Source organism: Ruditapes philippinarum, unplaced genomic scaffold (genome assembly GCF_026571515.1).
Source record: "Ruditapes philippinarum isolate M1 unplaced genomic scaffold, ASM2657151v2 ctg2925_1_1_1_1, whole genome shotgun sequence".
Lineage (NCBI taxonomy): Eukaryota > Metazoa > Mollusca > Bivalvia > Venerida > Veneridae > Ruditapes > Ruditapes philippinarum.
This window is the reverse complement of record NW_026858332.1, coordinates 29,408-56,443: the sequence shown is the minus strand read 5'-3', so window position 1 is coordinate 56,443 and position 27,036 is coordinate 29,408. Positions and strand designations below refer to the sequence as shown.

At 34.2% G+C, this 27,036-nt stretch overlaps 3 protein-coding genes across 3 annotated transcripts; all 3 read right to left on the bottom strand.

The window, feature by feature from the left end:
* Window positions 1–119: 119 nt before the first annotated feature.
* On the bottom strand, window positions 120–27,036 carry LOC132752849 (mRNA cap guanine-N7 methyltransferase-like). Its single transcript, XM_060743236.1, has 10 exons — window positions 26,881–27,036; window positions 14,711–14,910; window positions 14,191–14,322; window positions 13,680–13,795; window positions 10,621–10,802; window positions 10,087–10,257; window positions 6,375–6,492; window positions 4,308–4,442; window positions 2,033–2,066; window positions 120–474 (listed from the first exon to the last, which is right to left on the bottom strand). Exons 2-10 carry the CDS (start codon window positions 14,895–14,897, stop codon window positions 326–328), a joined length of 1,224 nt encoding a protein of 407 aa, XP_060599219.1. The 5' UTR covers window positions 14,898–14,910; window positions 26,881–27,036; the 3' UTR covers window positions 120–325.
* On the bottom strand, window positions 23,451–26,419 carry LOC132752848 (putative leucine-rich repeat-containing protein DDB_G0290503). The gene is made up of 2 exons (XM_060743235.1): window positions 25,430–26,419; window positions 23,451–24,546 (listed from the first exon to the last, which is right to left on the bottom strand). Exon 2 carries the CDS (start codon window positions 24,477–24,479, stop codon window positions 23,451–23,453), a length of 1,029 nt encoding a protein of 342 aa, XP_060599218.1. The 5' UTR covers window positions 24,480–24,546; window positions 25,430–26,419.
* Window positions 25,872–26,210, bottom strand: LOC132752847 (putative deoxyribonuclease TATDN2). Its single transcript, XM_060743234.1, has one exon. It carries the CDS (start codon window positions 26,208–26,210, stop codon window positions 25,872–25,874), a length of 339 nt encoding a protein of 112 aa, XP_060599217.1.

Genomic DNA, 27,036 nt, shown 5'->3' with positions numbered 1-27,036 from the left:
AATTGGATATAATGATCGACGATGTTTTAGGAACTTTACTTCCTTTACCAGCATTTTTGAAGACCTTGAAATTGTTGGTGATTTCTGACCTTAAATAAACCATAAAATAACAAATAGACAACAGTTATACTGAGTTTATCAGAGAAAACAGCATATTATCATCAGTTTAATGATAGTTGGCAATTCAGTGGCTCAACAAGTCTATTTTAATTTCATTCCATTTTTTTCCATCTGCAGAACAAAGCTTTTCAGTCCCAACTGTAAGATTCTGAAGAAGCTTTCCACCACTAGCACCAATTTCACCATGTGTTACAGTTACTTCCTGCTAAGTGTCCTTCAGAAGTTTTGGAGGGTTTGTATCTGATGCTTCCTCAGAATGACGTTTACGTGAACTGTCTTCCGTGGTGGCGGCTGTCCATTCTTCTCCGGTATCCGGATCTCGTACTTTTTGGAACATGTACACACAGTATATTGCTGTAGAAAAACAAGAAGTACAGTTTACTGAATGCCAAGTTAATTTATAGGTCATAAACAAATATATTTCATAATACAAGTGACAGGAAATTGTCACAAAGCCAGTTTCTATCTACATCATTACATATGTGAAAACAGCAATAGGCCATAATTCTGACAAAAATTATTAAATCACAAGATCCTGAAATACTGTGCTTGACCACTTGGCAACAATCGTTCTGTTATAGTTTAGTTGAAATATTATTAGAAATTTAGGAGTCGCTATTGGATAAATTGTTTATGCTAGCAAACCATATTGCCGATATTTGGTTTCTATAGTAAACTTGTTGACAAAGCCATTATAATATTCCAAGTTTTCTTGAACCAATATAACTTAAAAATCCATTTCATTATCCCCCGCCGATGGAATCGGGAGGGGGATATAGTTTTGGCGTTGTCCTTCCCTCCGAATTTCGTTTCCGGAGTAGTTCTCTGCAACTTCTGGCTGGAATTCAACGAAACTTTATGGGAATCATCAATATCAAGACGAGATGCGCATATCGTCAGCTTGTTCCTGTCAGACACTTTAACTCAGAGTTATTGCCCTTGATTAGTTATGTAGTATGCATATAGAGTAAAAATCGTTTCCGCACTTCTTCTCTGCAACTACTGGCTGGAATTCAACAAACTTTATGGGAATCATCAATACCAAGAGGAGATGCGCATATCGTCGGCTTGTTCCAGTCAGACACTTTAACTCAGAGTTATGGCCCTTGATTAGTTATGCAGTATGCATATGGAGTAAAAATCGTTTCCGCGCTACTTCTCTGCAACTACCGGCTGGAATTCAACGAAACTTTATGGGAACCTTCAATACCAAGAGGAGATGCGCATATCGTTGGCTTGTTCGGGTCAGACACTTTAACTCAGAGTTATGGCCCTTGATTAGTTATGCAATATGCATATGGAGTAAAAATCGTTTCCAGAGTAGTTCTCTACAACTACTGGCTGGAATTCAACGAAACTTTATGGGAATCATCAATATCAAGAGGAGATGCGCATATCGTCGGCTTGTTCTGGTCAGACCCTTTAACTCAGAGTTATTGCCCTTGATTAGTTATGCAGTATCCATATAGAAAAATATTTGTTTCCTCGCTACTTCTCTGCTACTACTGGCTGGAATTCAATGAAATTTTATGGGATACTAAGAGGAGATGTGCATATAGTCGTCTTGTTCCAGTCAGATACTTATAACTCAGATTTATGGCCCTTGATTAGTTATGTAGTATGCATACATCTCATTGGCATTTCCAGATTTTACTATTTAACACAAAGTTATGGCTCTGTTATTGCCCTGAATATTTATCAAGTTCAAAGAATATTACTGTTTATGCCATGATTAATATATAAATAAAGCCTTATGTCTTCACTTGTTGTGTTAATAATAACCAGTACTCGGCGGGGGATATAAATTCAACGAATTTGCTTGTTAAATATTGAGTTGGTTTATCTTCTTGTACTTGTACTATTTTGAAACACATTCATATTATTTGCGTACAATAGAGAATTTAATACTTACTGACAGCTTCCCATTCTGCTTTGGATAATGTGCCCTGTAAGTAAATAAATAATCTTGACAACCTTTCTTGTATCTACTTTTAGAGGGGCAACTGTGACCAACTGGTTAAGGTCATTATCTTCAAAACACTTGCCCCTCACTGCTGTAGGTTCTAATCCCACCAGGGACATACATTCATATAAGGAGGCTATCCAACTAACTAACAGAATGTCAGTGGTTCTTATCAGGTGTCCGTCTGTTTCTGACATTATGCATGGAAAGGGCACCTCAGGTCAACCTCCACTAGTAAAGCTGGAAATTTGCACAGTGATATTTTTTTTCCAATCTTCGAAACAACCTGTGGCTTTCTGAAGGGGAAAATATAGCGCAATAAATCAGAAATGGGGGAAAATCAAATTCCAGCAACTGAGAATGGAATTTACCCATACATTTTATACAATTTTCAATTTCAATTTAACATGCATGGTACAAAGCAAAGGCTATAGGGACAGCTTTCTGTCTTCTAGCTGATATAATAAGTCAGATGCTGTTAAGAAATGGTTCTGGTGAAGAAGTGCACTGGGCATTTCAGGAAAAATTATTAGCTTTTTTAGGTGAAAATATACCTATTTTGAGCTAGGGGAAACCGTCTTTATTCGGCTACAAAATACAGGCAAAAAAATCAATGTGACTTGAAATGTGCTAGTGTGACAATGCCCTCCGACACAATCCACTTTTAGTTTGATTATTTCCTATTAATTTACAATGTATTTGATAATGTTTTTGGCTGGATTTTAATACTATCCACATCATAAAGGTCATATGGTAAGTTTCCAGCTTTACTGGAAGGCTTGTGGTACACCTCCATGTTTAATTGTTTGCCTCGGGTTAATATTTCCATATATCTAAACTGTAAAAAAATCTTTATATAACTAATATAAAACTAGAAGAAGAAAATTTCTCGAACACTGAGACTGGCTATCACAGAATTTCTACCTTATTAAAAATCAGCAAGAGATGGAATTTTACCCTTTGACTGGAAAATGTACTATGATTACATGTAAAATGAATTGCGTTCTGTAAACAAGAGGGCCATGATGGCCCTGAGGTCGCTCACCTGTATATAGCCCCCCCCCCCCCACACCCATTAGAAGATGTTTCATGCTAAACATCTAAGCTCTAGCTCATTGGGCTTTTTAAAAGAAGATTTTTTTAAGTTTTTACTATACACATATAGTTAAAAACAATGACACCCCTGGGGCGGGGCCAGTTTTGACCCCAGGGCTTTTATTTGAACAAAGTTTGTAGACACTTACTAGAAGATGTTTCATGCTTAATATCTAAACTCTAGCTATTTGGGTTTTTTCAAAGAAGATTTTAAGTTTTTGCTATACACATATAAGGAAAATCAATGACCCCCGGGGCGGGGCCAATTTTGACCCAAGGGCTTTAATTTGAACAAACTTTGTAGACACTCACTAGAAGATGTTTCATGCCAAAAATCTAAACTCTAGCTATTTGGGTTTTTTCAAAGAAGATTTTTTAAGTTTTTGCTTTACAGATATAAGGAAAATCAATGACCCCCGGGGCAGGGCCAATTTTGACCCCAGGGCTTTTATTTGAACAAACTTGGTAGACACCTATTAGAACATGTTTGATGCTAAATATCTTAGCTCTAGCTCGTTGAGTTCTTTAAAAGAAGATTTTTTAAGTTTTTACTATATGCATATATAAGGAAAATCAATGACCCCCTGGGGCGGGGCCAATTTTGACCCCAGGGCTTTTATTTGAACAAACTTGGTAGACACTCATTAGAACATGTTTCATGCTAAATATCTTAGTGTTAGCTCTTTGGGTTTTTAAAAAGAAGATTTTTTAAGTTTTTACTATATGCATATAGGGAAAATCAATGACCCCCTGGGGCGGGGCCAATTTTGACCCCAGGGCTTTTATTTGAACAAACTTTGTAGACACTCACTAGAAGATGTTTCATGCCAAATATCTAAGCTCTAGCTCTTAGGGTTTTTTAAAAGAAGATATTTAAAGTTTTTTCTTTCGGTTGCCATGGCAACCAGAGTTCTGCATGGAATTAAATTCTTTGAACAAATTTTAAAGGTGACCACCAAAGGAACATTCCTGTGAAGTTTGGATGAAATTGGCCTAGTGGTTTATGAGGAGATGTCATTTAAAGTAAAAGTTTACGGACGACGGACGTCGGACGAAAAGCGATCACAAAAGCTCACCCTGTCACTTTGTGACGGGTGAGCTAAAAAACAAACAAATAAAGCTTTCTCACGACAGAGATTGGTCTATTTCCATGATGAGCGTCTTCCGACTGAGATTTCTGTAATTCCTCCACCATAGATTTAACATGATCATAATCTCCGTCCTCCAGTCCCATCAATTTACCACCTTCTTCTGGGGGATACATCTGGTAGGGGAAAAAAACAGAACCATTTATTTTCCAAATTTTGACATAATTTTACTGTGTGATGTAATTTTACTGTAAGTAAAATATGATGTACAACATTTCTGATACAGTCATCTCCCATGTTTATCTTTTCAAAATAAACTTTTTCTAGAGGATACATTGGGTAAAAAAAAGCAGATAACAATAACATATATTTTTGCACAACATGAAATAGTTTTTTTCTTTACTGTTAATTCAAATATGATGTACACTTTTACTGATTCGCTATTTCCCTTGTTTTGAGCATTTTAAATAAAGTAAAAAAAAGCAATCAAAATATTATCATCCTGTCCAAACATGAGAATATTAAACAACATATATCATTCCTGCTTTTCAATCCAACTTTAAACAGGAACAATTATAGTTTTTATGAAAGCATTTATATTAGATATCATAATACAAAATACCGAACGTTATATTTTTGCCAAATTTGCAAACCATTACATAGTTAAAAAGGTGCTTAGATATTAATAAAAACTACAGCAATTAATTTTTATAAAAAAGTTGCTTTATTCCAACTGTCCATTGTTTACCCAAGTGTTTATGCTATAAAAATGTTATACAGTTGAGTTCACACTAAAGGTTACACAAAGTGCACTAGGAGTGCACTAGATGTGCACTACTAGTGCACTTCAAAGTGCACTTCATAAGTGCACTTTGTAGTGCACCAGACCTATTATATGTATTAAGCAGTTACCTTTTATTTCAATGAATAGCAATTTGACTTTAACAAAAAGATAGATAAATATAGACATCTGTATAATAGTTTTTCATAACAAATTTAAAGTTGCGAATATTGGATTTTGTAAAATATGGCGTAAAATATTAGAACAATAATTTATCAAAATCAGTAATTTTACTGATTTTAAAACTTAATTTTTAGAGTAAGTAAATATAAATAATTATAACTTTAATGTTGATAAGTGCATAAATAAACAAAATTAATTGATATTTAATATGATTTTATTTTATTATAATCACAGATTTATATTACAATTATTGTAATATAAATCCGTGATTATAATCTGGTATCTGGTAATGAAATATGAAACATTGAAATGCTCAATGCTCATTAAACAAAATTCAGTCAAGTTTTTTTTTTTTGGTTGGGGGGGGGGGGAATTATACCAATAAGTTATTTTTGATCTAACTTATGGTTGTTTTAGGTAAAGGTAATGATTTTAAGCATAAATAGCCTTTAATACATTAGAGATCTAATATGTTTATAATTGGCCAAATTTTTGTCAATTTTATCTCATTTATAATCTCTCTTACCTTCTGAAACTGAGATTTACCTAAGATTAATATAAATGATATATGTTATTCTAAAAATAGATATTTATATATAATGGTGGTATATTAAGTATCGATATGTGTGGATTAAGTATTGATATGTACCTGTGGGACACTAGTATACTTTAACTGACGTGTATATTAACAAAAGATTAGAAAACCTTTCCATTTCCTTTTTTTTGCGATGACACCAATGTTTTTTTCTTTTTTTCATGCATTGTAACATAATTATGCAATATGGTTATTTTTATGAGTTTATTATAAAATGCAAAAATATTTCAGTTTTCTTTTTTGTACTACTTAAGGGTGGGAAGTTTAGTGTGAACTCAACTGTAATTATACAGCCAACATTATAGAGCCTGGTTAAGAGTACACTTAACCACTCGTCCACGGACACCCCTTCACTGACTTGAATACAAACCTAACAATGTAATGGTTATATAGGCGTAATTAGTTCTGTTATCAACTAAGGTGTTATATCATATATCATTGAGTTCACTGCTGACAAAATAATTGCTTCAGCATATATGATTTTCAAAAAAAAACACAAAAAAACCCCAAAAAATATTTATATTCTGTTTTTCTGAAACATAAATTTACCTCCAATGCCTGCATTCTACTTAAAAGGTTCCTATGATCCCTGTTTTCTACATTTTTGTTGAAAAACTCAGCAAATGGTGTTTTAAAGACCAGTTTCATACCGTGTTTCTCTGCCATCCTGTAAATTATTAAACACTCATATATAATTTCCTGAGTTTATACACTGATCATGCTTTTAATTGGTCGGCCCACTTTAGCTTGATAAGGGATACTATCTCAGCATTTAGATTTGTTATCTAGGGGTTGTTGGTGCAATCCTTGGGCGAGGTGAAATTTCTCTTTGACAACTGATATCTTAGATATTATGTCTTATGGTCATTTGTCTCTCCACTGATTCAGTTATCATAATGGATTATTAGTCAGTTACTTGCTGCGATATTATTGGTTATTACTTGTTAGTTTTCAAGGGAAGCTGGTAAGATGGATCAACAGCTGAGGTATGACCTAAAATGTGATAAAATCCACGTAAAACCCCGTGGCCTGGTGGTGGTTAATGTGTCTGTGGATCAACCAAGTGATTCACTGTTTTAGCTTTCCTCAGGTCAGGACCATGTTTCCTCAAATGATACCAATTACAAGAAGCTTACAAACAATGATTAGTATAAGTTGCATGAACTTGTTTCAAAATCAAGCTAAAATAAAATCTAAACTTAAATTTCTTGACTATGCACGGGTAATATAACAAGAGGGCCATGATGGCCCTAGATCGCTCACTTGACCCATCAAACTCATCCAAACAATTACCTAGACAAGCATTCTGACCAGGTCTCATGACAGGTGAGTCAAAAATGTGACCACTACAGTGTTAACAAGGATTATCCATATTTGAGCAGTGTGACCTAGTTTTTTTACCCAGGTGACCCATATTCAAACTTGACCTAGAAATCATCAAAACAAACTTTCAGACCAATTTCCAGGATACTTGGATCAAAACAGTAGCAACTAGAGTGTTAACAAGATTTTTCTATTTTTAGCTCCGGTGACCTAGTTTCACATGCGATTTCGAACTCATCCGAGCAATTACCTAGACAAGCATCCTGACCAAGTTTGATGATGATTGAGTAGAAAATGTGACCACTAGAATGTTAACAAGGTTTTTCCATATTTTGGCGGTGTGATCTAGTTTTTCATCCAAGATGACCCATGTTCGAACTTGACTTAGAAATCATCAAAACAAACTTTCAGACCAATTTACAGAATATTTGGATCACAACAGTAGCCACTAGAGTCTTAACAAGATTTTCTATTTTTAGCTCCTGTGACCTAGTTTTTCATCCGAGATGACCCATGTTTGATTTAATCCCAGTAATGACCTAGACAAGTTTCCTGACCAAGTTTGATGACAATTGAGTCAAAATTGTGACCACTAGAGTGTTAACAAGGTCTATTTTTCGCCCTTGTGACCTAGTTTTTCATCCGAGATGACCCATGTTCCAACTCATCCGAGCAAGTACCTAGACAAGCATCCTGATAATGTTTGATGACACTTGTGTCGAAAATGTGACCGCTAGAGTGTTAACAAGATTTTTCTATTTTTTTTAGTTTAGTATTCTAGTTTTTCATCTGAGATTACCCATGTTCGAACTCATCCAAGCTATCACCTAGACAAGCATCCTGACCAAGTTTGATGATGATTGAGGCAAAAATGTGACTGCTTGAGTGTTAACAAGGTTTTTCTATTTTTAGCTGCGGTGACCTACTTTTTCATCCGAGATGACCCGTGTTCGAACTCATCTGAGCTATCACCTAGACGAGCATCCTGACCAAGTTTGATGATGATTGAAACAAAAATATGACTGCTAGAGTGTTAACATGGTTTTTCTATTTTTAGCTCTTGTGACCTAGTTTTTCATCCGAGATGACCCATGTTCCAACTCATTCGAGCAAGTACCTAGACAAGCATCCTGATAATGTTTGATGACACTTGTGTCAAAAATGTGACCGCTAGAGTGTTAACAAGATTTTTCTATTTTTAGCTCCGGTGACCTACTTTTTCATCCGAGATGACCCATGTTCGAACTCATCTGAGCGATCACCTAGACAAACATCCTGACCAAGTTTGATGATGATTGAGGCAAAAATGTGACCTCTAGAGTGTTAACAAGGTTTTTCTATTTATAGCTCTTGTGACCTAGTTTTTCATCCGAGATGACCCATGTTCGAACTCATCTGAGCTATCAACTAGATAAGCATCCTGACCAAGTTTGATGATGATTGAGGGAAAAATGCGACCGCTAGAGTGTAAACAACTAAATGTGAACGGACGACGGACAATCATCGATTCTAAAAGCTCACCCTGAGCATGCTCAGGTGAGCTAAAAATGCCAACAGGTAGTGAATATTTGGTTGTGAAATCATATTTCATCACAAAGTTCTCAGCTTGCACATTTTATTTTATTATCAAGACTATTTTTCAACCATTATGTGTCATATTGGGAGATTTGCAATGTGTATGTAAGAATATATCATGCGGCAAAGGATTTTATTAAAACAAGAGGGCCATGATGGCCCTGAGGTCGCTCACCTGTATAGTGGCCCCCGCAGCCGGGCCAGTTTAAACCCTAGGGCTTTTATTTGAACAAACTTGGAAGATACCCATTAGAAGATGTTTCATGTTGTTTAGTATTTACTACACACATATAATGAAAAACAATGATGTGCCCCCCCCCCACCCCCTCCGGCAGGGCCAATTTTAACCCAAGGGCTTTTATTTGAACAAACTTGGTAGACACCCATAAGAAGATGTTTCATGCTAAATATCTAAGCTCTAGCTCATTGGGTTTTTTAAAAGAAGATATTTTATGTTTTTACTATACAAATATATCTAAAAACAATGACACCCCAAGGGCGGGGCCAGTTTTGACCCCAGGGCTTATATTTGAACAAACTTTGTAGACACTTACTAGAAGATGTTTCATGCTTAATATCTAAACTCTAGCTATTTGGGTTTTTTCAAAGAAGATTTTTAAGTTTTTGCTATACACATTTAAGGAAAATCAATGACACCTGGGGCGGGGCCAATTTTGACCCCAGGGCATTTATTTGAACAAACTTGGTAGACACCCATTAGAACATGTTTCATGCTAAATATCTTAGCTCTAGCTCTTTGAGTTCTTAAAAAGAAGATTTTTTAAGTTTTTACTATATGCATATAGGGAAAATCAATGACCCCCTGGGGCGGGGCCAATTTTGACCCCAGGGCTTTTATTTGAACAAACTTGGTAGACACTCACTAGAAGATGCTTCATGCCAAATATCTAAGCTCTAGCTCTTTGGGTTTTTTAAAAGAAGATATTTAAAGTTTTTTCTTTCGGTTGCCATGGCAACCAGAGTTCTGCATGGAATTAAATTCTTTGAACAATTTTTAAAGGTGACCACCAAAGGAACATTCCTGTGAAGTTTGGATGACATTGGCTTAGTGGTTTATGAGGAGATGTCATTTAAAGTAAAAGTTTACGGACGGACGCCGGACGGACGCTGGACGAAAAGCGATCACAAAAGCTCACCCTGTCACTTTGTGACAGATGAGCTAAAAAAGATAATTAAAATCACAGTGTACCAGTACCATACATCTGCCAAAATAAATTTTAAAATAGAAGTGTCAGCAAAAAAAAATTTGAGTACAAGTGTACAAGACTATGTATTATTTCAACATTTAAATATTTTCCACTATATTCAACAATACTGTACCATGTATGCGGTCATGTCTTACTTTTCAAGTACAGGGAAGAATACTAGAAATTCTGGGCAGTCGACTACACCCTCAAGATGGAAATTGTACTTGCAACCAAACAAGGGAAGGTTTGTTTTATCTTCACCATCAAACGTGACACGATAAACGTCGTTACCAAATGACATATCTTTTGAATCTCTTAATCTTCGTCTGAAATAAACAATGGGTAATAATTGAACAATCATTTAGATCTGAGCAAGTCATGGGTAAAAATTGACCAATTATATTTAGATCTGAGCAAGTACTATGTAGCACCAGTAGCTCAAACTTGTATCAAATATTATATTTAATCATATTTAATGTTTAAGTATCTCAAAACAATTTAAATAAAACAGCTATTTCTGATCATAAAAAAAAAGAGTGAGGTCTTTATCACAACCCCCATTCCCCCCAAAAAAACTTGCCTTCAAAACTCATACTTTCATTAATACACAAGACATATTTATACCAAGCATACAAAAAACAAACAAAAACAAATGTACTCCAACCCCTGTAAACACAATACAAACTTACACCAGTTCCTGTGAGTTAGGCGTAGTTCCTATAAAGAAACCTCCCAGTTTCAATGACTCTGTAGCATTCTGTAACATCATCTCAGCTTGTGGGAGACTCTCAAAACAATAATGGAATGAAAACTGACAACTACAAATATCAAACTGAGTATCGTGGTCTTTATACATATCTTTTAACCTCTCCTGAAAAATAAAATAAGTTTTTATAAAAAATACTGATTCAAATTTTATGTACATAATTTTATATACCCTTTTTCCTATTATGTTTATCTCATTATTTACAAGATATAATTATGTTTATCTTTTTTTCTCAAACATTAAATTATGCCATCTTTCCATTAGAATCTTAATTATTTGTATCTCATTTTTCGTTGTATTTATGTCATTCTTATATTTGTTTAGTTTATGTTTATATCAGTATCTGGGCGGCATCCCAGTCCAACTATGTTTCCCTGGTCTTCATTGGCGGTATTTGTTCACCCAGATATGGGAAAATTATTTTATATGTATGTAATTATGTTGTTTTCGGCAAAATAAATTTGCCCGTTTTCAATCAATCATGATTTTGCTTATGAATTTCCCCATACACAGTCCACAGGGTCAGTGCTTCTCTATAAACAGATGCACATAAATGTATTTTATAGATAGATAAAATATTTTATGTCATTGTTGAACAATCAGTAAATCAAACCGACTCTTAATGTAGGTTAAACTAGTAAATCAAACTGACTCTCAATGTATATTTGGCATTGGCCAATCTGAGAGCACCCTTAACGTCACGTGCTCTCTAACAACCAATCAATCAACGGCATCGGTCTTTCTGGAAAAAATTTTAGAAGGGAAAAGCACGCTACATCTGCTCTGCTATAATTTTACCACCACCTCCCGTTTTCCTCCTCCGCTATGTTTTTCTCAAGGGTTACCAATAGTCAATATTAATTTTGAAACGATGTTTTGTATTAATTTTAAAATAATTTTTGACAGTTATGCTGTTCCTTCATTAACTAGAGTCTTAAAATAATTTTTGACAGATTACTGTTCCTTCATTAACTTAGATAAGTATGTAATTGTTGTTGTTGTTTCTGTATATTATTGTTAGGCGGTACGGTATTTGTTCACCCAGATATGGGAAAATTATTTTATATGTATGTAATTATGTTGTTTTCGGCAAAATAAATTTGCCCGTTTTCAATCAATCATGATTTTGCTTATGAATTTCCCCATACACAGTCCACAGGGACTATACTATTTGTATCTGCTATTCGCGTAACCTGTCAATTATCGTTAACGCTCCGCCCCCTGTTGAGGCATCAATGAGGGAAATCGGTAGTTCCATAATTCTGTGAATTACAGGTCCATACTTCTCGTAATACATGTATCGTACAACTACCATACATCTTTTATGAATATCTCAACATTTAGCCTTTTTTATAAATTAAGAAATTGTCGGCCAATGTATGTAACATAATGTATGAAACATAAATAATTAAGCATAGCGGCAAATCGCACGACCACAGGGTTGATTAAAAATGTAGTTGCTAAAATATCCATAATGTGTGAAAATAATTTGTCTGTCCCGTTAATCTGATAGATATTACATTGAGTTGATAGACTTTTGTATGGATTCAAGGGCTTACTTTACATTCAACCTCGTTTTCTAACAATGTCAAGTAAAACAACAACAAAAACAGACAACATTTTTTATGTGAACGCCTATATGACTTGTGGTCAGGTGTCCCTGACAAATTTCTAAACCATTTTAGATTGTCTAAGGATGATTATTTCTCTATGAATTAAAAAGGTATTAAAAAATATTCTCAGTGAAAATAAATTGTTCGCTAGTAAATCGGACACAGTACTACAAAGTATGACATTTATTGTCTATCCCGGTAGAAACTGGATCTCTATGCCGTGCATAGATGATATTCATAATAGAAGTCAAGAAGGCCAGATCATAATGATCGAGTAATACCTTTTATTTCTATTAAAATATGTGAAGCCTTATCAATTTGGTGGAAAAAATATATAATATCCCGTTCTTATTTGTACATCTACCATGGACTTTAAAAGACTGTCAGAAGCTCAGTTTTTTGTTATTTTATTTTATATTTTAACGGAATATTATACACGAATACACAGGCAGAGTGACACTGGTATAATACAATAATAATGCTGATGATAATAATAATAAACTTCAAAAAGGAAACAATTAAATACCCCGCTAGCGGTGCGCAAATGCGTCCATTTCCCCCCACTGAGTGCCTCAAATTTTACCGATAGTCACGTGACATGTGCGACAGATACCAGACGGACAGTAAATCACGTTAAGAATTGAAGAATTTTCGGCTATAAACTGATATTAATCAGCAGCTTTTTAATTGGTCAGATGTCACTGGGTCATAAAATGTTGTTAGAGTATGTTACCGCAACTTGTGACCCTCTCTGGTGCGATATTTGTGTATTATGCAATTATTTAGCGTGAAACGTAGGGGTCCGAGAGAGAACAGCCGATTTATGACACTTCGTTTGATGCGGGTCCGACTAACTTTGAATCGGCATACCTTCTTTAATAATCAAGCAATTAACATGCGGTTTAAAGCACATGAAAGGGAATTCATTTACGGAGGAAACCGTGTCAGGAATTTTTGTTTGCTCAATCAGCGACTTAATTATCTTTAATTACGTAATATGTATGGTGAAAAAAGTCGCATAAAATGTTTGACGTTACGTAATATTTTTTTGAGAAAAGATAGAAAAAATTTGAGACACGGTTCCCCAGATAATATAAGTATGGTTATTTTCCAAAAGTTTGATGACAAAAAAATAAAAAATGACTTTGATATGACGATTTAAAATTTTAGGATTTTTATTCAAAATCAATCATTTACAAAGGCATTTTTTTCAAATATGTTATTTTTTATGATGATCAACAACATTTAATGCACAAAGATTAAATAAATAACAATTATTACTAAAATAACTTTGTTTAAATGACATTTATGTGAGTACCACGGAAAGTGTCTGTTGTCACCTTAAACTTATATTTCTCTACATACAGACCTTAGAACAATCAGCGGTGATAAATTCAGCTGAGAAAACTCTATCCTTGTATCGTTCTTTCTCCACCATATCTTTATAGCGGTTCTCAGACTGTTCAACTGACGTCCCTGCAATATCTGCAACGACAACAACAAATTCAAACGCTAAAATCAAACATGATTAAAAGGAAGCCCCTACTTTAAGCTCTTAACCTATTTTAAGTAGGTTTAGTGATTATTTCTCGCATGTTCACCTCGCATTATTTGTCAATTTCGATACATTTTTTATGATTTTAATCAAAATACATAACTTTCAATATAATAACAATTTGTGACATTCAGAAAATAAGTGTTTTCTAAGTGACATATTTCAAATGCTTTAAGTTTACATTTTAAGTTACAAAGAAGATGACCTTGACCTTAAAAACCTTTAATATCACAAAGAAAACTTTTGTATTTGTCTGCCTTGTAACACCAACAAATACAAAATTAATCTTTTAAGAAAGTAAATCATAAAGAAATTAACACTATACCTGCACAAACAATTTTTCTTATATTTCCACGTTTCCATTTGAGTAAATCCCCTCCCTTCCCAGAACACAGATCTAATATTGCAATATCTCTCCCATGACCTCGCTCATTCTTCAGTTGTTGTAAAGTCTCAGCTGAAATAAAGTGCAAATATTTCTATTGTGTTTTTAGTTATTTAATATACACATATTATAAGTATAATCATTCTAATTCTTTATATGAAAAATCTATATTTATGGTTCTAGGATCAAAATAAAGAAAATAAACATTTCTATATCAAACTATTTAAGAATGGTGGACAAGTGGTAAAGATGTCTTCCTGTCGACCGGTGCAATGCCTGTAAAACTTTTACCCTACTTGGGACCACGTTTCCTCATATAACACAATGCTAAGTAGTTCCAGGAAGGGAACTAGGCACTTCTTCAAATATGCTACGATATTTCTCACAATCAATCAAAAATATATATTATTCCCAACTATAATTTCAAGTCAGAACCCTGAATATACAATACAAACCTTACCAATAACAACACTTTTAATCCAGTTGTTAAAATTCCTCATGTAGTAGATTCTACTTTCAGTGCGGACATCTTTCCCTGCTTCTTGTAGCTCATTGTAGTGCTTAGCAACCAACTGACCTTGACCTTCTTTATTATGTTGACCTTGACCTTGTTGGTCATTTCTACCCTCAGACTGAGGCTCTGCCATAATCAATGAACTGCTGTAAGACAAGATACATTACACTTGTATATGAAATTTCAAACACAATAAATACTTTGAAAATCATTTTTTCATTCAAATTAAAAGTAAAGGCCCATTATACCTCAGAAATGCAACTGTTGTTTTTTTGGTATATTGTTAGTTCACAAAAAATATACTCCTTTGCTATATACATGAACTATTTTTTGCATCTTTAGTTCTGTTGGCAATTTGTATAATTATAGTGAATAAGGAAATTGTATGGAAGTCAAAATACTAATTTGTTTACATTTTACCTTTACGAAACATAACTGCATGTTCATCGATTCTTTTTTCACTTGTAACACATGTTCAAATTTAAATGCACTTAATCTATTATTCAAAAATTGTTATACAAATATTTGACATTTCAAAGAATTAAAATTATGGATTTATTGTCATAATGCTCTTTGTAACAGGTAAGCTAAAAATGGAAACTTTTTAGTTATATGGTAAACTTTGGGCGACAAATGCTACAGGGTGAGAAAAAGTGCAGCCTGACCGGGATACACAGGGCTTTTTTGCCAGTGTCTATTTTAGGATTTGAAAAACAGAGGGGATTTTTACCTAAAAGTGAGAATGTATTACATTTGTTGATTTTTTTCCTTCTTTAACTATGTAAAATTTCCCCCCTGTTTCTGAAACAAGAGGGCCATGATGGCCCTGAAATCGCTCACCTGTATATAGGCCCCTGGGCCAAGGCCAATTTTAAACCAGGGGCTTTTATTTGAACAAACTTGGTAGACACCCATTTGAAGATGTTTCATGATAATTATCTAAGCTTTAGCTCTTTGGGGTTTTTATAAGGAAGATTTTTTAAGTTTTTACTATATACATAATTATAGGGAAAAACAATGACCCCCTTGGCAGGGCCCAATTTTGACTCCAGGGCTTTTATTTGAACAAACTTGGTAGACACTCAATATAAGATATTTCATGCTTAATATCTAAACTCTAGCTCTTTGGGTTTTTTATAAGAAGATTTTTTAAGTTTATACTATACACAAAAGGATAATCAATGACCCCTGGGGAGGGGCCAATTTTAACCCAAGGGCCCTTATTTGAACAAACTTGGTAGACACCCATTAGAAGATGTTTCATGCTCAATATCTTAGCTCTAGCTCTTTGGGGTTTTTAAAAGAAGATTTTTTAAGTTTTTACTACATACAGATGTGGAAAATTAATGACCCCCCCGGGACGTGGCCAATTTTGACCCAAGAGCACTTGGTAGACACTGACTAGATGATGTTTTATGCCAAATACTTAAGCTCTAGCTCTTTTGGTTTTCTAAAAGAAGATATTTTAAGTTTTTTTCTTTCGGTTGCCATTGCAACCAAAGATCTGCTTGGAATTAAATTCTTTGAACAAATGTTTAAGTTGACAACCAAAGGAACATTCCTGTGAAGTTACATTCAAGTATGGATGAAATTATCTCAGTGGTTTATGAGGAGCTGTTGTTTAAAGTAAAAGTTTACGGACGGACAGACTCCAGATGAAAAGCTATCATAAAAGCTAACCATGTTACTTTGTGACAGGTGAGCTAAAAATAGGGGGGAATTCTCAAAAATATAAATGAATCGCCTCATCCCCCCTCCTAAAATAGACACTGTTTTTCCTTCTATAACAGGGGCCCTTCACAATTCAAAATTGCACTCTTTTTTTTCACAAAGCAGCGGAAAAAAATTCACAATTTCAAAGAGATTTTCACATCCAAAATAATTGGGGATTTGTCTTCGAACATACAAGTTTATTTCTTTCGGGTAAAACCCTTGATTTTACACCAATTGCAATAACAACAGAAATAGCTTAATCAAGTTAAATGGTTTTGTGCATGTTAACGCGTGTTAAAGTACCCTTGGACTTTGAAACAGTTTTTCAAGGGCCAAAACCAGGCATTTTTTGGGAAGAAGGGGCCTTTTAAGGCCCTTTTTCAATTGGGGAAAAAATATTCGTGATTTTTTGGCATACTTTAGGAAAAGGAGGTCTCAAGTGTTAACAAACTTGTAACCAAGTTTTTCTTCTAATAATATTGAAAAGTAAGCAAAGCATGGGAAATACTTAAAATAAAGCAGTAAAAAGACCTTTAAAATTCAACACCAATGATTTAAATTTTTTTCTAATCTAAAAGAAATTTTTCAAAAAAACTAGGGGAAAAAGAGGCAGTTTGGTTGGGGAAAGGGCCACCCAAATATTCGCCTTTAAAACAGAAGGGATTTTTGGGGCCCTGGTTTTTAAATGTAGAACTTATAATCAACCCGTTTCGGGTTTTTAAAAATTTTTATGAAAACCCAAGAAATTTGGAAATGTTTTTTTTTTTCCACAATTTTTTTATGACATATGCGCTTTTTTACCAAAAAAAGGCGGGGCCCTTCACATTTTGACAAAAAAATACTGCCCACATAAACCCAAGACCTTCAAATTGCCACTCTTCAACAGAGCTACCCAAATTTATATTTCCTTTTAAAAAAGGGATTTCAAAATTTATTTTGTGAAAAACCCCTGTACTAGAAAAACTTTTTTGTTTTTGGGTCCTAAACTTGGGTATAAAATGTGGCACGATACTTCATTTGGGTTTTTAAAGACCCTGACCCCCCTTCCTTTGGAGGCCCCGGGTTCGATCCGGGGTAACATTTACAACCCCTTTTGGGATTTTCCAGAGCCACTTTCAGTGTTTCCCCCCTTCCCCTGGTAAAAATTCCAAAATTTTCCTAAAATAAAATTTTACGGACAGCCCTGAAATTTTTTGGAAAAATTCCAAAAATTTTTAAACAGATTTTTATCATTGAAAATTTACAACATTTAGTAAAAAAAAACAAAAAAAATTTTTTGCATTAAAAAGTCAAAAACCGCATTTTTAAAATTAAAAAGGGTTTCCCGTTTTTTAAAATGTTTAAAATGTAACAGTATGGAAAATTCAGAAAATTTTTGTTACTTTCTTTTAACCTTTTTAAAAAAATTTCCAAATCATCAAAAAAAGGGAAAAACCTAACCAAACCTTTTTTATAAATAAAAAACCAATCAATAAAAAAAACCTTGTTTTTAAGCTGTGGTTTTCAGTGTAAACTTAAAAACTAAAAATTTCCCAAAATTGAAATTTTCTGAAAATTTATGGATTGAAAAATCTTTAAATGTCTTGACTTTATTGCGAACTGTTAAAATCAAAGAAAAAATCTGTGTAAAATAATTTGACTTCCTATTTATTTTCATGCATCAAAACTTCGCAATGCTATTCTAACGTATAATATTTATGGCTCATCCTCTACCTTTTTTTGATTATAGTTTTGATTTATAGTACTACTGATTTTTTTTTTTTTTTGAAATTGTTATTTTATGAAAATTTGTTATAAAACCTAAAATTTTGGTTTATGCATTAAAATTTGGCCTTGTTTTTATGTAATTGCAATGAAATGGAAGGGGAAACCCGAAAGGGTTTAATTTTTTGGGGAAAAAACTGTTTCTTTTCTGTTTTTTGGACAGTCCATTAAATAATCATAAAACCTAGACTTTGGAAAATTTTCCCTTTATCCAGCGTAGAGCGCGAGATCAGAAATCTCTTATAACCCCCTTCGAAGTCTAAACCCCCCTGAATTTTTCCGGGTAAAACCAGTATAAAATTTTTTTTAAAACCCTTATCGAGTCTTTTTTTAGCGAATTTCAGCTTTTGGAATCTACAGGAAATTGGGTTTTTTAAAACCCCAAATTCTGGAAATTTCTCTTTTTTTGAAAAAAAAATTTTTTTCCTTTTTCCTTTTTTACATGTTTTTTATTTTCCCAAACTTCATGGAATTTCCTCTGATGTGATGGTTATCAAGTTGTGCTTTTTCAAACAAGAGCTGTCGGTAGGACAGCATGCTCGACTATTCTTAGTGCTTGATAGTAAAAAAAAATGCCTGATACAGTTACCTCCTCCTGTTTACAGGTTGGGGTCATGATGGTGAACAAGTGTGCAAAGTTTCAAAGCCATATGTCAATGGACTTTGAAAATATTTGAACTATTACAAAAACTTTAACGTAAATTCTAAGTCCAAAAAGGGGCATAATTCTGTCAAAATGCTTGATAGAGTTACCTCCTCCTGTTTACAGGTTGGGGTCATGATGTTGAACAAGTGTGCAAAGTTTCAAAGCCATATGTCAATGGACTTTGAAAATATTTGAACTATTACAAAAACTTTAACGTAAATTCTAAGTCGAAAAAGGGGCATAATTCTGTCAAAATGCTTAATAGAGTTACCTCCTGCTGTCTACAGGTTGGGGTCATGATGTTGAACAAGTGTGCAAAGTTTCAAAGCCATATGTCTATGGACTTTGAAAATATTTGAACTATTACAAAAACTTTAACGGAAATTCTAAGTCGAAAAAGGGGCATAATTCTGTCAAAATGCTTGATAGAGTTACCTCCTCCTGTCTACAGGTTGGGGTCATGATGGTGAACAAGTGTGCAAAGTTTCAAAGCCATATGTCAATGGACTTTGAAAATATTTGAACTATTACAAAAACTTTAACGTAAATTCTAAGTCGAAAAAGGGGCATAATTCTGTCAAAATACTTGATAGAGTTACCTCCTCCTGTCTACAGGTTGGGGTCATGATGGTGAACAAGTGTGCAAAGTTTCAAAGCCATATGTCAATGGACTTTGAAAATATTTGAACTATTACAAAAAACTTAAACGTAAATTCTAAGTCGAAAAAGGGGCATAATTCTGTCAAAATGCTTGATAGAGTTACCTCCTCCTGTCTACAGGTTGGGGTCATGATGGTGAACAAGTGTGCAAAGTTTCAAAGCCATATGTCAATGGACTTTGAAAATATTTGAACTATTACAAAAACTTTAACATAAGTGGTTACGCCGACGCCGACGCTCGGGTGACTGCAATAGCTCTACTTATTCTTATCGAATAGTCGAGCTAAAAATACATTGTAATCTATATCTTCCTTCCCATTGTTGTATTTCCTTAAAACATAGCCTAAAAAAGGAAAAACAGGCCGGAAGCTTACCAAAGCTTGATCTTGATGTTGACACTTCGCCAGCCAACGCAGAACTCAATTCACTCAATCCTAGAACTATCCGGGCACTTTCCAGTCCCTTGAAAACCGTCGCGCATGCGCATGCAGTCCGGTAGGTCTAGGACCACTGCATCATTTCCTGCATTCACAACACTCCCCCCAACTTTATGAATGAAGGCTTCGGTCTTGGGAGTAATGCTGTGAATGCATCAGTAAAGAACTAGAAGCTCGTTTACTTCCTTAATTGTGAATTAATATCACATCGCGGCTTTAACTTACCCTAAATAAGTAGGCTGTAGAGGAAGGACTAGAAGTCCTTTTGGTACACTGGCGTTGCTGTAAAGCTTCTCAAAGGCTAGAAGCCACCTGGAACTTCATTTTTCACAACCACCAGCCTGGATGTATTGGATACTCGGATCAAAGCACACTGGACTCTTGATCTGTATTGAGGTTATTTTTGTTGTGGTATACCTGGAGCAATCTGGATCATTTCTCAGATGAACTAGAAGTTTCAACTGAATATAACAATGACGCTTTTACTGAAAAACTAGGAATCCAACCAGCACTTTACTTGGATGCATTATCAACTTTAGACTGGTGAACTAGAAGTTCGACCAGTTTCCTGCTGGTTTTTACTGATACTGCCCTTCATAGAGACACAGGGCGTTTGCGACTGTGATCTCCAGAATCCTTTCAGGCGAGGTTTGAAGACGGTGAGCCACTGCATTCGCTGCTCTATACAGTTGTCCAGGTGACGATACTCTGGATCCCCTACCGGGAAAATATGGTGCATCGGACTCAAGATAGCAACAACACATCATTTTTTTCACCTAATTGTTTAAATAAATAGTTTATTTCATTACATAGAGCTCATCATAAGCTTTCCAGAACAGTTTTCTTTTTTAAAATATCTTAATAAATAAAAAAGTTATGACTTCTTAAGATCTTAAAAAACGCGTAGTTTTTCAGAATTATTTTATATGCTTTTTTAATAGAAAGACAGCGCGCCGCGACGGAACCGAAATAATTATGTTTACGACTAATTCCGCACTTAAAATGCCATAACCTTTTTACTTTTTGAGATATTCTTATGAAATTTGGAATATAATTAGATTAGCAATTACTCTTTATAACTAACTGATTAAAAGTACTATATTTTTAGTGGTCAATTAACTGCATCTTATACAGTAAGCAAAGCATACATAAAATTTCACAATATTTTTTCTCGATTTATTTTTCAATTATCTACATATGTTAATAAACAATATACAACAACAGAATGAAAAACTTTAACAGGTATAAACATTAACAATTATCATTAACATTTGCTTTAGCATTTACATTAGCAATAACAAGTGCTTTACAGTATAAACAATTGCATGTCATCATTTTTCAGAAATATAATTTCTTAAACTTTTTGAACAATTTTTCAATTTTTTCACAGTCTTCGATATACCACATTCTGCCAGAATTCATACAGTCTGGAATAAACCCTGTTTTTAAAACAAACATAAATTCAACAGTTCTCTTCTCTACTAGGCCAGCAGAAATGATTTGCTTTCCTAGAAGGCATCATGAATTTAACAACAATCATTTTGTCTGTTTTAATTTCAAGCACTATGCCTGGATACCAGCCGTCCTGGTAGGCAACAACAATATAGTCATTTTGATTTACTTGTTCAAAGGTTGGAAGTTCTTTAATAAAATCATTTTTACATAGTTCAACATTAGTTCTTCTTGTTTTCCCATTTTTCAGATTCAAGTCACTTTTAGCTTTACGTTTGTTTTTAAGTTCGGGTTTTTTTGTCATTTCTTCATTTATTTCTATTAATACATTTTTTTCTTCTGTCCTGTGTTTTTCCCGTAAACGCTTACCACCAGATCTTGCAGATTTAAACAGAACTTCTTTTTCTTCTTGTGTTTTTTCTGTCAACCATTCAATTAACTTTGTCCGATTTCTTTTTATAAGTTGCACCGATGAGTGATGGTGCATTGTAGCATTTGGTCGTCGACGCTGACTACTGTCCAAGTCTCCAAAATGATGCTCGCATCCCAAGTTTGTATTGTGAGCAAAGAAAGTTCTTTGCAAGTCTTGTTTTGTTGGTGTTTTGGAAAACTGCCCGTCATCTATAAAGTCAATTAACTGTTTGTTGATTGTTTTATTCATTGCACATGCAACAAGTTTAACAAAGTCAAACATGGAGGACCGGTTGTTTTCATTTAGTTCGTTAAGGGAGTTGGATAAAGTCTTTTTATGCTGCACATGTACATCTTTCCACATACTATCACACAGAATGACAGCAGGATCATTTTCTAGTACTGTAAGGTACTCTTTCAATTTGGACACTTGTTTGAAAAGTTCAAGATAAGGGATGTCGGAGCTCGTAATAAGAGCCCAATATGGACCTGTCACTCTCAAGTAGAAAAGGCCAAGGCATTGAATTGATGCAAAAATACGATCATCCTTCAGGTCGGCAATAACTGATTTTAATTTCAAATTTGGGGACTTTACAGTTTCTAGGACATGTATGAAATGGGCTCTGTGAAGGAATATTTCTGCAGCAGTTTGGAATAAGGCATTAAATCGATTGTCTTTGTAATTGCCTATAATGGACTTTATACCATTAACAGCACAGTGTGCTTCCCACAAATCTCTAACACCATGATGGTCTCCTGATGGGCCAAAAACATCTGAAGTTGTCAACAGAACTCTTTCCACTACAGTTCCTTTTGTTCGCCAGTTCGAAAAAACCGACAGTTTATCACGCCCTAGAGCATCTTCCTCACATAGTTTAGCTTCCAGATCTTTCACATCCTTACAAATGTACCTGTGAAAACCTAGAAGCACATGGGCCATACAATGAAAATGCAGCACTTCATCTTGTTGTCTGTCATCACAATTGCCTAAAATGGAGTCGTGCCATTCGTCCAGTAATCTGTCAGCCTTTTTTTCATTGCTAGCCCTGTCGCTCATTGTAAAAGCTAACTTACCCAGCGTTTCTTTTACAAATTGATCTTCCGTTGTTTTTGAATTTTTTTGATTTAAGTTTGCAAGTTCAGTCACATGATTTTTTGTTACAAATTTTTTAAATTGTTTCGCAGTTTTGCGCACCTCAAAATTCCCCAAACTGGAAAATATTTTCTCCAGAAGGACAAAAGTGAAAAAGATGTGCCCAGAATTTTTCTTTTTTAAGTGTGGGGCCCAAACGGTTTAATTGCCAGTTCTCTGCCTCAAAAACAGCTTTTTAGAAATAAATGTTTTTTTGGGAAAAAATTGGGCCTTCTCGATAAATTTTTTTTGGGAAAAAATATACTTGTGTTTTAATTTTTAAAAGTGGAAAATTTTTTTAAAACCTAAAGCCATGAAAATTTTAGAAAAAGTTCTTTTAAAACCGTAGGGGGTTTTTTTTTAAAGCAACCCTTTTAAAACCCCTTAAAATTTTCACCAAAAACCGAACGTATTGTTTAAAAGTTCCATCCTTTGCCCCGAGTTTTCAATTTTTCTTTTTTTTATTTTTTCTTAAGGCAGAAGTAAATTGGATTCAAGTTCATCTATTTTTGCATCTTTTTCAGCGAGTTTGGATTTTAGTGTTTTTACAGGTTCATAATTATCACTCTTCAGTTTTTCTCTTAACTTTGAAGCTTTAACTTTATAATAGCTAGCTGTCTTTTGGGCATTTACTTTTTTTTGCTGATGCTGATCTATTTCCACATTGGAATTGATTTTTAAGGATTCCACTTTCTCATTTAGCTGGGCACTTATTTCATTTTCATTATCACTTTGTTTTTTCTGCCGCAGAAGCTGTCTTTGAGCATCACGGAGCAAATGCAAGTTTTTCTTTGCTGTCTCATCACGCTTATTTACGTTTCGAACAGAATAATGTCCTATTCTATTATTGAGGGTTTGTAACTGTTCTTTTGCAGTTTCAACTTCACGAAGAATACCTAGAAGGTTTTTGTTCTTTTTCTGGATTTCATAGTCAAACAAGTTAAGGGCTTTTCTTTCACTTTTACTACAGGGACTTGTGACTTTCTCATGTATAGGGGTTTTCTCTTTATCATATTGGGGTATATTGTCTTTGGTAAGGGGGGGTTCATTTCCTTCTTCAATGTGGCTTTTTTCACTTTTACTTTGACAGGGACTGTGCATGTGTTTATTGGGGCGATTTGGAGATTTATCATCACAAGAGTTCTGTGCATTTTTGCGGGGTGTTTGATTCAACTTCTTGTTACTTGTACTCTCAAAAACTTGACTTTTTAAGTCTTCTAGAGAAGTAATGCCCTTTACTTTTTTCTTCGATACCAATTTTTTTTTTATTTCAATGACACAATTTATTCGTGATTTCAATGTATTTATATTGACAGCTGACAAATCGGGATTTAAACGTATCAACACATCAACAATTTTTGTGCAGTTCTTAAAATGCGAAAACAGTTCCAAAATAACTCCATTTAATATGTGACTGTTTCTCAAAGGATTTATTTCATCAAGTGAGTTGATATGTAAACCAATTTGTTTACAAAATGGTCCAATATTGTCTGCTTCCATAATAGTATCTGATGTGAAGGCACGTCAATTGAATGGTTTTACTCTGGCTGATCAGTATTTCAGTTATCTGGAAAAAAAATGCAAGGTTCAGTAAACAGACAATAAAACAACAACGAACGTCACATGTAACATAATTGCACAAAGCATAAAACATGTTCGCATTTCCTTGTATGTTTCTAAAGTTTTGTAATGTAGCCATAAAAAATAATACAGCATTTTCCTGCAATAGGCCACTGGAAATTGACATTCTATAACAGTATAAGCAAATTATTAAAATATAACGGCAAATGTACCCCTCTATACTATAAATAATACTATAGAGGGGTACATTTGCCGTTATTTTTTAATTATATGCTTATATTTTTCAATTATTGATAGAATGTCAATCTCCTGTGAAATGGCCTTCTGGCAGTGATAGGTTTTTAGCCTTATTGAGGCTCATTTCAAGCCAATACTGACTTCAATTAAGCGCAGATATAAATTATTTTGCACAAGGACTGATTTTTTTTATCATAAAGAGTGATATATTAACAAATTTAAAACATCGGCAAAAGAAAAACAGCAACATTTTTTTTTTACACAGGCCGATATTGAGCAGGTACCCGCCGAGTCATTTTTTGGCGATTTAAGAAAGAAATACGCCATAATAAAAGAAATAATTTCATGAAAATAAAATTTAATATTATTAAAAACAATTACTAACAAAAATATTATTTTGTGATTGATGTACATAAGATAAATCGATGATCAAAATAATTTGATTTCACCACGTCGGTAAAATCAAGATGGCGGACGTAAACAATTCTCGATGGGCTGTTGATTTTCTGTAACTCGCTATGTTCAATCATAAATGCGGGTACTTTATCCTTAAAGGATTTTCATGATTTATGTATCATTTTAAAGATCATTGTTTACATTTTCTAGAACAATATTCGTTTTTTGATACTTACCGATAATTTTTATGTAAATTATCTAAAACTTCGGATCGTCGTAACTTTTTTGTTAGTAAACATATTTGCAAAACGAAATTTCCGGGATGAAGTGCAAAATTAATTCTGATTGGTTGTAAAATTTCATGAATATTAATTAGCAACAAATGACCCGCGAAAAAGGTCATGCACCCTACATGTGACCAGCGCGTGGCAGCAGTCAATAAACGTAAAATCGGCCGAAAATACCGCTGAATGTAAACTTTAACAGATAATGTTTAAAAAACATTTTATGAATGAATAATGAATTTTATTTCATATGAAAGATAATTTAATACTGATTAATTATATATTTGTTTTATTTTTGTCAATAGAAAAATAAGTTGTTTAAAAAACAATTTTCTGAACATAGTATCGATTTTTTGGCAAATTCTGAACACCGATGGCTTATCAGGTGGGGTTGCTACTCAAGAAGCAGACGAGACTCTTCAATTTCTCGTAGCGCTGCTATCTGGTCACGATTAAAGGAATCCACCAGACTAGTGAAGCCAAAGTACGTCCTTGGAAATGTCTCCAACCATTTCTTGAGCACAGACTGGTCACCTGTGAAACAATGTAGATGTATAGGGTGACGTGATCTAACGTACTTCTTTAGAACATGTAGAAGAAGTAAATATGCTTCTGTACCACAGTCACCCTCTATTCCACGACAATGAATAACCAGTACATGTCGTTCTTCCAACTTGGGCAGTATCGCTTCAATCAATTCCACCTGATAGTGCCAATACTTCATTGCTTGCATCCCATCCTCGTCGCCAATGTTGTATTTCCTTAAAACATAGCCTAAAGAAGGGAAAACAGGCCGGGAGCTTACCAAAGCTTGATCTTGATGTTGACACTTCGCCAGCCAACGCAGAACTCAATTCACTCAATCCTAGAACTATCCGGGCACTTTCCAGTCCCGCGAAAACCGTCGCGCATGCGAATGCAGTCCGGTAGGTCTAGGACCACTAAATCATTTCCTGCATTCACAACACCATTTAATAATTTCCATACTTGTATGATATCACCTCTAAATCTTCTGTAAGCCAACGTAGGAATTTCCAGAATATTTAATCTTTCTACATACGATAAATTTCTGATACATTGAACCATTTTTGTTGAGCACTCTTTTTGTAGAAAAAAGGGGTCTATTCAATAAGAGCTAGTGACTGGTTCCCGGGTTCCCTTGTATCTCTCAGCTGTCTCTGAAGTCTAGGGTCATGTCTATGTCCCCGCGAGGGGTTTGCATTAATGGAAGATAGACAGATATTGGAAAATAAAGAATTCATTGTTATCCGACTACTAGTCTAGTCCTAATTATAAAAGCTTAGCCAAGACCGAAACTTTTAATGTCACCTTGAGAAATATACACAAACATATGTAACACAATTCAATTACAATAACGGATAAAATAAATACTTTGTATTTACCTGAAAAACCGTGATTTTTACGGAGAAATTTTCTTTAAATTGAATTTAATTCTATTTCCGGTTGGCATTGGTGCAGAATAAAGTCTGTAAAATTGTAAACCGTACTTTCCGTATTTAAAAAATCCGTTCCCCTAACTTTCCGTGCACACGTTTGTC